The 12802-nt window shown below is 44.7% G+C and overlaps 1 protein-coding gene across 1 annotated transcript in view; it reads left to right on the top strand.

Moving 5' to 3' along the window:
• Positions 1 to 12257, top strand: part of PDCD10 (programmed cell death 10) — a 422401-nt gene extending 410144 nt beyond the window's left edge. The window contains exon 6 of the mRNA XM_044070001.1: positions 11759 to 12257. Within this exon, the coding sequence (XP_043925936.1) occupies positions 11759 to 11840 (82 nt within the window). The 3' untranslated portion in view covers positions 11841 to 12257. The remainder of the gene's footprint in view (positions 1 to 11758) is intronic.
• The last annotated feature ends 545 nt before the right edge of the window (positions 12258 to 12802 follow it).

Here is a 12802-nt window from a genome sequence, read left to right as displayed (position 1 = left end):
GTTTGAAAGGCCTGAATCTAATATGCAAAATCAACAAAACCTGCTGAAGAGACAGGTTTGTTTCCCAGGGGCTGCCCTGTCTCTGGAATAGACTTCCCATACACGTCTGAGTACCTCGCTGGCCCTCTTCAAGCGCAGCCTTGATGAATGGATGGGAAGCCACAGATTTGTCCCAGGGGTTCCGCTTATGTCCCTCATTGACAGGAGCGATAAGTGCTGACCTGAGGTTTCTTTTTGTGGTTAAACTCTTGGCTATGCTTGTAAGGGACCCAGGGCCATTAGTCTAGTAACCTCTAATGATCCTATGAATTCAGATGGTCATCATTCATGTGTATACTGTTTGGATCCACCCCATTTGGATAGTGACTGTTCTGTCTGCAAGCCTTTCAGTTCCAGAGCCTTAGAAAGACGAAAAAATTGATTTTAAAAGGAACATTAAAATCTTCTTTCGAAGAAGCTTTGTGTAGGCCAGATCCTACCACTAAATCTGACCACACTAAAAAGAGAAGTCATTCCATGCTGAGCTGTCCTTCTGCACCAGAGAATAAGAAACACAAACCTGTAGTTCCATCAGCCTCCTTGGAACCAAAGGCTAAGGTTCCAGAACTGAAGGAACGAGAACCTTCAGCACCAATTACTACTACTGTTACAGCACCGAAAGCTTCAGTGCTGACATTGGCACCAGTTTCTTTAATTTCACATTTGGTACCATCTTCACTGTCTGCACCATTGCAGACTCTACTTACCCCTTCGGTGGCAAAATCTGAGCCATTACATGTTCCCAGGACAAGGTATTCCCCTTACATAGAACTATTCATGGGTCAGCTTCCCAATCCCTATTTGGAAACGCCTGAATCTTCCTCTGGGATGTTTGTTCCATCTTCCAGGAGTCTTTCCGAGGTAGACATTGTGAGGTTGGTGGATCAGCTTTTGGCAGCCAGGGGTCTTCCTGCCTCTTCTCAGACCACTTTCCCCTCAGGAGTTGGGTTTTTTCCTCCTAGGACTCCTCCAGATTTTCCTCTGACCTCCTCAAGAGGATTAGAACCCACCACTTCAATTTCCCTGGTTTCAGCTGTCTTTGTGCTGACAGGCACTCCTCTTCTTGCTCCAGGGACTGCTCTGACATCTTTGGTTCCCTTGGAACCGGTAGATCCTCGGGGCCATAGCTCAGCTGTCAGTTCTGAAAGCTTTGGATTAGTTCTTATTTTTTATTCAGAGCCCTGATAGTTGCAGGTTCTTCCCCGACTCCTGCTTCAGATGGCAGTCCTTTGGAGCGGGGTGTGACCTCGGTTCCAAGGTTCTTAGTTCCGGGCTCTCGTCCCTCTTCGGGAGGCCTGCCTTCCAGGTCATGGAGAGGGCATTAGCCTCTGTGGGCTCTCAGCTGGCCCCTTCTGTATCGGAGTGTTGTATGTCAGTACCCTTCTGGTCCAGAGCTGCCACCATCCTGCACATCAAGACAGTGAGCACCAAAGTTGCAACCCTGTACAGGGCCCCTCTTCTTCAGAGTCTTCCTCAGAGATTCCCACTAAGAAACCACCCTGAAAGAAGACGTGCAAGAAGAAGCACTTGGATTCCCCGGAAGAATCTGTCACAGAAGATGCAGAGTTTGATGAGGTGGAGGCTTCCCCTTGGTCACCCCCAGAAGATGTCTCCTTTGGAGACATCTTGGAGATCCTAAAACAGAGGGGTGATTGGAAGCCCAAAGACCCGTCCTCTGAGAAATCTGTGTACTTGTAAGCCTTTGCTGCTCACCCATTTACTTCCTGGGTGAAGCCGGCCTCTGACTATCTCATTAAAGTGATCGCACAGCAGGCATGGAAGGTCTCTGATTCCATAGAACTGATTCCCCAGAGACCAGGCAAAATTTTCAGTCCCCAAAGATCATCAATACTGGGCAAAAGGCTTAGCAGTAGATGCCATGGTCATGGCATCAGCCACCAAGAAGGAACTCGCCGGTGAGAGTCCCACTGTCCATCCACCTGAGAGTTTAGGACAATGGACAGATTTGGAAAGTAGGTCTGTGCTTCGACCTTCACCCTCAGGTCCTTGAATTTCAGTGCACACTTCACTAGACTCCAGAAGGATTTGATAAAGGAGTTATACCCTCGCTGGAGCTATCTGACGAGGTGTGGGACAAAAGTGCCTCTCAGCTGGCCACTCTGGAGTCTATATCGAACTCGTCAATGCAGCGCATGGCACATGCAGCCAAGGAGATGACCAGAGCAGCAGGTTCAGGCGTTGCCATAAGGCATCAAGTCTGGATGCGCTTGCATGAATTTGTGGAACCTTTCAAGTCTTCCTTCGTCAGTGTTCCTTTTGACAGGTCTTCCTTATTTGGCCCCAAAGCCACAGACGCACTAGCCAGGTGCAAAAAAGATGGAAAGACCCTTTTTGCTGTGAGCATTCATTTTTGTACTCCTCAGCAATCCTACTCCAGGAATCAGAGGAGTGGGAAGATATACGGTTCAATAAGCCCCAAACGACTTTTCAGGACACACATGGCAGAAGCTCCCCTCAGTGTAGAGGGGGGAGCCCTAATGGAAGGACGCCAGTTCTGTGGCAAAGCAGCCTGTGAAATCAGAGCTCCAGAGACATCTTCACTGGACAACCTTAGCAGTGCTCTTGAAAGGGGGCCCGAATGTTTACCTCTGGAAGCAGTTGAGGGAAGATTTTCACTGCATCCAGTGGCCTGGCAGCTAATAACTTCAGATTCTTGGGTGCTAAAAATCATTACCAGAGTTATCACATCCCCTTTGTTCTTTTTCCAAGATCACAAAGAAGAGTTCCCAATGTACCACCCAGTCAACGGGACCAAGCAGCCTTTGAAGTCCAAAATCTGTTAGTAGAGAGTCATCCAAGAAGTTCCACCAGACCAGATGGGATCCGGATTTTACTCAAGGTTATTTTTAATGCCAAAAAAGACAGGGGACTGGAGGTCAATTTTGGATCTCAGCCTTCTGAACAAGTTCGTTCAGCAAAAAAATTCAGTATGGTCACAGATCAGTCTATACTTCCCTTTCTAGAGGAAAATGATTGGATATGCTCCATAGACCTTCAAGATGCGTGCTACCTCATAAAAATGGACAGGCAGTCCAGAAGATATCTCTGCTTTTAGCTAGGAGACCATCCTTTCCAGTTCGGAGTGCTGTCCTTTGGTCTCACCACAGCCCCCAGGGTGTTCACCAAATGCATGGCGGCAGTCACTGCTCATTTGAGACTACATGGATTCCAGATGTTTCCTTACTTAGATGACTGGCTCCTCACCACCCCTACCAGCTGTCTACTGCTTCAAGCCACAGATCTCATCCTGCACCTTTTCAACTCTTTGGGTATTAGTCAACAGAAAAAAATCCCAGCTGACTCCAACACAAGACGTGAAGTTTATCGGAGCTTGCCACAATACAGTTGCTTGTTTAGCTTCTCTCCCTCTTCACAGACTACAAAAGATAAGGTCTCAAGTAGGATCCATCATATCCAAAGACAAAGTCCCTGCTCATCTTGTCCTTCAAACTTTAGGGTCTATGGCAGCAACCATTATCTTAGTACCTCTGGCAAGATTTCAAATGAGGCTACTTCAGTGGCTCTTAGCGGCACAATGGTCCATCCTAACGCATCTGATGATCTATCCTATTCTATTAGCAAGTCACTGCAGGAAGGATCTATCCTGGTGGATGCAGTCAAAATAAATTGTTCTAGGCTGTCCCTTTCTCCCCTCTCAGCCCAATGCCATAGTGATAACGGGACGCCTCCCAGATTGAGTGTGGGGGGCATTATCTGGGAAGGACAGTCCAAGGCACTTCGTCTCCGCACAACGCCAATTTGCACATCAGTTTCCTGGAATTGAGGGCAGTGCTGTTAGCATTGCAAGCCTTTCAATCTGCCCTCAGTCTGTGGACAGTTGCAATTCAATCTGACATGTCAGTGGTTTGGTACATCAACAAACAGGGTGGAACTAGACCTTACCCCCTGTGCCGGGAAGCCCTCAGGATATGGAAGTGAGTGATATCTTTCATCTGCTTTCTAGTTGCAATGCATATCCCGGGGAGTTCCAGTGTGATAATGGACAAACTGAGTGGATGCATTCTGTTGGCTCATCAGTGGTCTCTCATTCCCAAGGTGGTGATGGAAATTTTTTGTTGATGGGGCCAGCCTTGCTACAACCTCTTTGCTTCCCCACTGAACAACAAAGGCAGCAGCTATTTTGCCCTAATTCCCTCTCAGGGGGTCCTCCGAGAGACACACTCCTTCTCTTTTGGCGCTTGGGATTTCTCTACGCCTTTCCTCTCATTCCCCTGATGTCCTTCATGGATGCATCTGCAGTCATAACAAATGGGTTGTCCTGTCGTCAGGCAGCCCTTCGGTCGGCCGGATTCCAAAGTCTGGGTCCGGCTTCGGCTGATGTCGCACTCCACCCGACGTCATCTCTGCTGGTCTCCGGGTATAAAGGCATCAGCCGACGCCATTTTCCTCAGTCTTTCTTGCCGCGTGGCGCCCGAAGCAGAAGCTGTTCGCAAGTGCCGGTCGGTCAGATCCAGAGATTACTACTACCGAATACTACTTCGAAGACTTCTAAAAAGCTAAGTACCCCGTTGGGGACCCTTTCTTGCCTCAGCCGATGTCAGAAAAAGTCAACAACTGTTTAACTTGTGGGAAACAAATACCTCATAAAGATTTCCACTCTTACTGTCTGCCTTGCTTAGGCCCAGACCACGACGTAGCAGCCTGTTCGGCCTGTGCTTCCTTCAACCGACGAACGCTTAGGCGTCGGTCGGAGTTTGCTGAACAGTTTTTCAGCTCAGATTTTGCATACATTATGCCGTCGGATCCTCCGACTACCCAAATTGTTAAAAAATGCAAAGAAAAAGACCGACACTCGCGGTCCGCGGTTTCGGCCGAAACCACGGTTAAGCAAGCCGCGAGTGTCTCGGTTTCGGCGAAACCGAAAACTGGTCAATCTTCAGCCGAATCCATGACTACTACTGAGGCTCCTGCTACCTTATCTGAATCAGCCTCAGAAATTTTGCCTACAACTGTGGTTCCTACTGATCTATCAGACACCATCCCCTTGGATATCTCTACCCCAGCACGTGGTGCTGCTAGGCCTCCTGCAGCCATGTCTATTAAGGCCTTTGCCAGGGCTAAAGCAGCCAAATCAGCTAAATCAGTGCCTGTTAAACCACCCTCACTCAGGCCCACTTCTAGTTCACAAATGCTTACTCTGGCAGAAGATTTAGTATAGAGCAGAGCCCCCCGAGCCTGTGTCCTCTGATGATTCTGCGGATGACTCAGACATTACAGACCAGCCAGAGGCTCCTTTTTCCAATTATGAAGATTCAGATGCTGAAGAATCCATTCCAGCTGCCTCTCCACCAGAGGAATTCTCCTTTGGGGAAACCTTACATGCCATGAGAGAACAATTCCAATGGCAGGGACAAGATTTCTCAGATTCAAGAAAAAGGCTTAGGACTTTTCTGCACTTACCACAACATAGGCCCTTAGCTATACCTCCTGTCCTATCTGTTGTGGACGATGCATTTAATGATGTCTGCACTGCACCTGATTCCTTACCTCCAGCCCCTGCCAAACCAGATAGATTTTACAGGGTGCCAGACACTCATCACCACCTATACAAGGCCCCACTTGCAGACCCGAAACTATATCCCAGGGGCCTAAGGCAGTAGCCTCGACCACAGCAAAAACCCTATTCCTCTGAAAGGGAATCCAGGTCCTTAGAGAGATGGGGAAAAAGTCTACACCTCTGCTACTCTCTCAGCTAGAGCTTTAAACTGTCAGTTTCACATGATCCAATACCAAGAGTTTATGCTTGATCAGTTAATTAAAAGCTGTCCTCTGATGAATCTTTAGATAAGAAATATGTATTAGAAATGGTGAATAACATCCAGCAGGTTAGTAACCATTCTTTAAAATGTGGCTATGATGCACTGGAGGCTTCATTTAGATCAGCCATGACTGGCACAGTGATAAGAAGGCATGCATGGTTGAAAGAACAGGTCTTGCCGGATCATGTTAAAGCTAAGCTATTGGATGCTCCTATGGATAAGGCCAGTCTATTTGGGAACCTGCCCAGCAGGTAATGAAGAAAATGGAAGAAAAGGCAAAATCTGTACAAACAGTTAAAGATTTCCTACAGGTTTAGCCCCCAAGGTTTAGCAGGAACTGGCCTGCCAAAAATTGGTCCTTTCCTGACTCCACAAGATCCCAAAGGGGCAGGAACAGACGCCCTAGGGGCAGAAATCAATCCAGAGGAGGTGCCTACAGAGGACGACAGTGGCAAGGCAATAACCGAGGCACAGATGCAACCACTGCCACTGCAACAGGACAATCACAGTGACTTGGCTCTGACTCCGCCTACCAGGGAGCAAATAGCAGCACCATTAGGCGGAAAGTTAGCCTTATTCTCGAAAAATTGGCACTATATTACAAAAGACAAGTGGATTTTGCAAACCATAGACCAAGGCTACTGGTTCCACTTCCACACTTTACCAGTAAAAGAGGAATGCCAAACCTGCCCCAAATCAAAAATAGAAGCCCTGCACCAGACAGCAGAATTAATAAAGATAAGAGCTGTGGAAAGGGTACCAATAACAGAACAGGGCAAAGGATTCTACTCCAGACTCTTCCTAGTACCAAGAAAAGAAAAAACTGGAGACCTATTCTCGACCTGTCCATCTTAAACACATACATCATTGTCCCAAAATTCAAAATGCTGACCCTACAGCAACTTCTTCCCATGCTGGGCAAGGAGTGTTGGCTGGTAACTCTAGATCTCAAGGAGGCCTACCTGCACGTCCCCATTCGACCAAATTGCAGAAGATACCTCAGATTTCTTGCAGGATCAGAGCATTATCAATTCTCAGCATTGCCCTTTGGCTTATCTACTGCCCAGAGTATTCACAAAATGCCTGGCATCAGTAATCGCTCACTGCAGAGTACAGGGAATCCAAATTTATCCATACCTGGACGACTGCCTGTTACAAGCGGACAACAAAAGCAAGCTGACAACAGATTTACAAAGGGTCATTTACTTGCTACAAGCCCTGGGATACACAGTCAATTTTCAAAAGTCAAGACTGATACCATCCCAGACAAGAACTTTCTTGTGCGCGGAATTGGTCACAGTAAAACAGATGGCATTCCTAACTGCAGAAAAACAAAAAGAACTCCCTCTTTACTTCTTGGCATTAACAAAGCAGAACAAACTAACAGCAAGAAAAGTTCTGCAGGCCTTGGGCTTCATGGCATCATGCATAATCTTGGTCCCACATGCCAGACTGCATATGAGAAAGTTAGTGGTACCTAAAGAATTTATGGTCTCAACACAGGCACAGCTTAGAAACAGAAATACCACTAATCCCATGCTTAAAACAGGAGTTCCTATGGTGGGCTCGGGCATGCCAGTCAAACCCAGGCTTACCCTTCCACAACTTTCGAGCAACCCAAACCATCACAACGGATGCCTCAGACATAGGATGGGGGGCACCCATGCTGGACAAATGCGTACAAGGACTGTGGACTCAGGACCAGCTGCACCTGCACATAAACCAAAAAGAAATGCTGGCAGTAAAACTGGCAATCCTAAAATTCAGACCATTCCTCAAAGAAGGCCATTTGATGATAAGGACAGATAACACCACAGTCATGTGGTACATCAACAAACAGGGAGGCACTCATTCTTACCCCCTATGCAGAATGACTTTGGACCTTTGGAATCTGGCTCTCAGCTACAACATCCAGTTACAGGCAATATTTGTACCGGAAAGAGAACACCCTAGCAGACATTTTAAGCAGAACCACCTCGGATGCTCACGAATGGATGCTACACCGGACATCTTCAAGGCCATCACAAAGAAATGGGGAATGCCACAAATAGATCTATTCGCTTCCCACAAAATCACCAGCTCAAAAATTCTGCACAAGGACATTCCACCCACTTGCATGGAAGGTGGACTCTCTATCCTTCAGCTGGAAAGGCCTGACAGCATATGCATTCCCACCTCTTCCTTGATGCACAAGGTACTACTGAAAATCAAAGAGGAACGTCCAAGGATAATTCTGATAGCTCGAACTGGCCAAGACAACACTGGTACCCATTGCTGAGGAGCATGTCTCGGGAGAAAATGTGGTCAATACCCTGATGCCTCTGATGTTAACTCAGAACAACTACAACATCATACATCCAAACCTAAAAACCTTGCAACTGACTGCCTGGAACATCACATAGCAGTAACTAACCCAGACCTTTCACAAAGGGTTAAAGACATTATCCTTGAAGCCGCAGACCTTCAACAAGAAGGAACTATGCAGGAAAATGGAAAAGGTTCGTCATTTGGAGTACTGAAAGAGGAAAAGATGTGTCGAACATAGATATTGCTAACATTCTGGAGTACTTGGCAGAGCTTCTACATACAGGCCTGTCCTATTCCTCCATCAAGATACATGCATCAGCTATTTCAGCAGAATACAGCTTTGATCCTCCTGTCTTTTCACATCCTCTACTCAGGCAGTTTCTCAGAGGGATCAAGAATGTAAAACCTCCTAGGAAACCACCATTACCAGCATGGGACTTGAATTTTGTACTAGAAAAGTTGACACTCCCTCCGTTTGAACCAGCAGCAACAGCAGATCTACAACACCTGTCATGGAAAACTGCTTTCCTACTGGCTATTACTTCAGCAAGGAGGGTTTTGGAACTACAGGCCTTAATGGCAGTGCAACCCTTCCTAATCTTCCATCAAGATAGGGTGTCCATGAGAACTAATCCTACATTTATGCCTAAGGTGGTATCCAGAGTGTCTTTAAACCAGGCAATCCACCTACCTACCTTCTTTCCCAATCCACAAAACAGAGGTGAAAGAATAATGCATACCTTGGATGTACACAGACAGTTACGCTACTACCTGGACAGAACCAAAGGTAACAGAAAAACTGACCAGCTCTTTGTAGCCTATGCAACAGGAAGGGAAGGAAAAGCAATTTCCAAACAGACAATCTCCAAATGGATAGGAAATTGCATAAGATTCTGTTACTCCTACCATGGAAAACCAATTCCACAGAACATAAGACCTCATTCTACAAGGGCTACAGCCACTACCACAGCTTTCTTAAGAGGAGTGGCAACCAAGGACATTATTGAGGCGGCTACTTGGACCTCCGTGCATACATTTGCCAAGCATTATAATTTACCTCTATATTCTAGATCCCGAGCAGGGTTTGCCACTGCTGTACTGCAAGGGATCCTGACTACACCATAATTATTATTCCTCCTCCCCTAGTTTGGCTATGGTATTCTACCCATTTGTTATGACTGCAGATGCATCCATGAAGGACATAGTACAGTTTTGTACCTACCATAAATGTAGATGTCTGAACTGGATAGCATCTGCAGTCAGGATTACCCTCCCTCCTTCCCCTCTGCGGTACTCCTAGGGTATTTACCCTCCTAATAGCTAGCTGGGGGGGGGGAGTCTCTTATGGTGTATTCGTTTGTATATATGTACATACATATTTATTTTTTGTGTTTGCCTTCTACTATTTTGGAAACATTGGCATTTATCCAAAATGTAGCTTTCCAAGAGGGCAATTGGCATCTGGGGCAAGAAACACTGAGGAAAATGGCGTCGGCTGATGCCTTTATACCCGGAGACCAGCAGAGATGACGTCGGGTGGAGTGCGACATCAGCCGAAGCCGGACCCAGACTTTGGAATCCGGCCGACCGAAGGGCTGCCTGACGACAGGACAACCCATTTGTTATGACTGCAGATGCTATCCAGTTCGGACATCTACATTTATGGTAGGTACAAAACTGTACTTTCTTGAAGAAAGCCAAGTGGTTGAGAAGTAAAGTGATCCACGTTGTACTCTTTTGGCCCTGATAAGTATGGTTCCTCTTTCTCTGGCATCATCTAATTCACTGTCCATGAATTCTGGACCCAGTTCCATACCTACTGCCTCATCCGCAGTGACTGGTGCACCCCAGCCTTCATAGTCTCAAACTGACAGCTTGCTCCTCCAATTCCATTAGTCACCAGGCAGAGTAATATAGCTTCCCCAGTACAAAACATTTTTCTGGCTTCTCATAAACCATCCATCAGGAAACTCTGTGTTCGCAAATGGAAGAGATTTTCATTTTGAGCCTGTAAGAATAATCTAGACCCCCTTTTGGCACCTGTTGAAAAAGTCTTGTAATTTTTAGCTTCCCTTTTTGATCAAGGAGCTTCTGCTTCCACCATTAAAGTTCATTTAACATCCATTTCTAATTTCCACAATGGCTGCAATGATCATTCTCTAAATTTCCCTTCGATTATGCAGAGTTTTTCATGAAGGTGTCTTGCGTCTAAAATCCCCTTTCAAGGATCCTATAGCTCCATGGGATCTAACACTGGTTTTGCAATCTTTGGTACTTCCTCCCTTTGATCCTGCAGTGACTTGCCATGTCAAGTTTCTGTTGTGGAAAACTCTTTTTCTAGTGGCCATTACTTCTGCCACAAGAGTTCCTAAGATTCAAGCTTTATGTACGAAACCCCCGTAGCTGATATTTCATAGGGATAGGGTTTTAAGAATGAACCTTTCCTTTCTTCTTAAGGTGGTCTGAGTCTAATATAAATCAAGCTATTGATTTGCCCGCTTTCTTCCAAAATTTCTCCAGTAAAGGTGAATATTGCTTGCCTTTATTGGATATTCATAGACAATTATGTTTCTACCTCACCAGGACTAGAGTCTAGAAAATTGGACCAGTTTTTTTGTTTTCTTTTCAGCTCCAACTCTGGGAAAACCTGTCTCAAAAGTTACCTCGTCAAGATGGCTGAGAGATTGTGTTACCTGCATTTATAATCATAACAACCACAAGTTATCAGCACCTGTGAGAGCGCATTCCACTAGATCAGTAGCCACATCAGCTATTTTCTACTCCAAGGCTTCCATGGATGAAATATGTGCAGCCACTACATGAGCAACTCCACATACCTTTATCACTCATTAAAAATCTGATATGGTACCTAAAATAGCTGGAGAGTCTGTCTCACTACTCAAGAATGAATGAAGATTGACAGCATCAAATAAAGAAGTTAAATACTCACCATAAATGTTCTGTCTGTGTTGTCAGTCTTCATTCATTCTTCACATCCCATACTTCTTCCCCCTCCTGCAGATTTCGTGGAGGATCGAACACTTGTTCTGGGAACATATAGGTTTAACCTTGGACATGGCTTCTACCTTTTTATATATGTTCTTCTATCATACTATTTAGCTGCAAACTCGATCTGAGGTAGTAGAGAGAGGGGCATTGTGGATAGGTTCTTAGCTCAAGAGTTTTTTGGCTGACGCAAGCTCTATAATGGCCGAGTCATTTCCAAGGATTGTAACTCACTAGTCAAGAATGAATGAATGAAGATCGACAACAGAGATGGAACATTATGGTGAGTACATAGCTTTATATTTTGTTGCTAATATTTGACTGTAGCATATTTAAGTCTAGGTTACTGTGCATTCTGATATGGTTGCTGAGTTGTATTTATTAAGGTTCATTAGTGTTGCTATGAAAGATTACTAGTTTTAATAGTTATCAACATTATGAAGATTTGACGGTGTGTGCTATTTGCAGTTGTTAGTTTGATTAAAAAGATATTTGCATTACCCTCCCCTGAGCCTTAAATCAGCATGCATTTTATTTGGTATTGCTTTTTAAGATGCTCAGTTTATACTGCAAGTGCTACTTTGTTTTTTTTTTGTCTTTAACAGGGCATCAAATGTGTTTGTCAGTGCAAATCGTCTGATCCATCAAACCAACTTAATACTGCAGACCTTCAAGACTGTGGCCTAAAAGTTGTTTGCCAGAGCTGTAATTTTTAATATGTGAAGAGGGCAACCTTTATATATATAATTTTAAAGTTGAGACTGTTTAAATTATGGGTCCATTTAATGGACCTGTTACAAGATATTGAATGGAATGATTGCCAGCTTACATCATATTTTTGTAAGATTTATTGTAGCTTCAATCATGATCTCTCAATGAAGATTTTGCATCAGTTTTGCTTTCTTTAATATCATTCTCTTCAGAAGTATAAGCCAAAAGAATTTTCGCCTTAATGTGTCATTATGTAACATTTCTTAATGTTAAATGTAAATATTGGTGTTTTTGTTTGACATTTTAACTTGATGACAGAAGTGCTGCAAGTTATGTATTTAACAATATTTGGTCACAAATACTCAAATAAATAGTTTACATCTGTTAAAATAAGCAAAGTACATTTCGCACTGTTTTGTGAAATTACAAATGAAAAGTCTAGAGCTTGTGTTATGTAGTATAACCAGTGTTTGTTGTCTGCGTTCTGTTTAGCTGTTAGATTCTGGGTTTTTGATTATTTCATTGTGTTTTGTTTTATATAATGGGAGAGGGATTAGCAGTGCATTGAGCTGCTGACTGTGGTAGAGACAGACTCAAGCTCGTCATCGGTGACCAAGCTGTAACAGCACGTTCTGTAATCACATGACTGTAACTGAGAGTAGTTATGTGCAGACTGAATTTTAGGTTTGGCTGAAGGTGCAGAGTTTTATTGCTGGAAAAAAATGGGAGCATTGGCACACTGGCTTAGTACCAAATGCAATGTCTTTGTTCTGTATCAGTTCAGTTTGCCCAGAGTGGTAAGGCCAGTTTAGGAAATGAGGTTTAGTGGCTGACTGCTCATTTATCTCATCTATGGGGAAGGGAGGGGAGGACCACATAGAATTTCTTGCCATTGCACACTCCTTTGGTGAAAAATGGAGTCTTGGAGACGTGTTAGT

Source organism: Protopterus annectens, chromosome 4.part1 (genome assembly GCF_019279795.1).
Source record: "Protopterus annectens isolate FY-2018-M chromosome 4.part1, PAN1.0, whole genome shotgun sequence".
Lineage (NCBI taxonomy): Eukaryota > Metazoa > Chordata > Ceratodontiformes > Protopteridae > Protopterus > Protopterus annectens.
The sequence above is the reverse complement of the archived record's forward strand: the minus strand, read 5'-3'. Positions and strand labels throughout refer to the sequence as shown.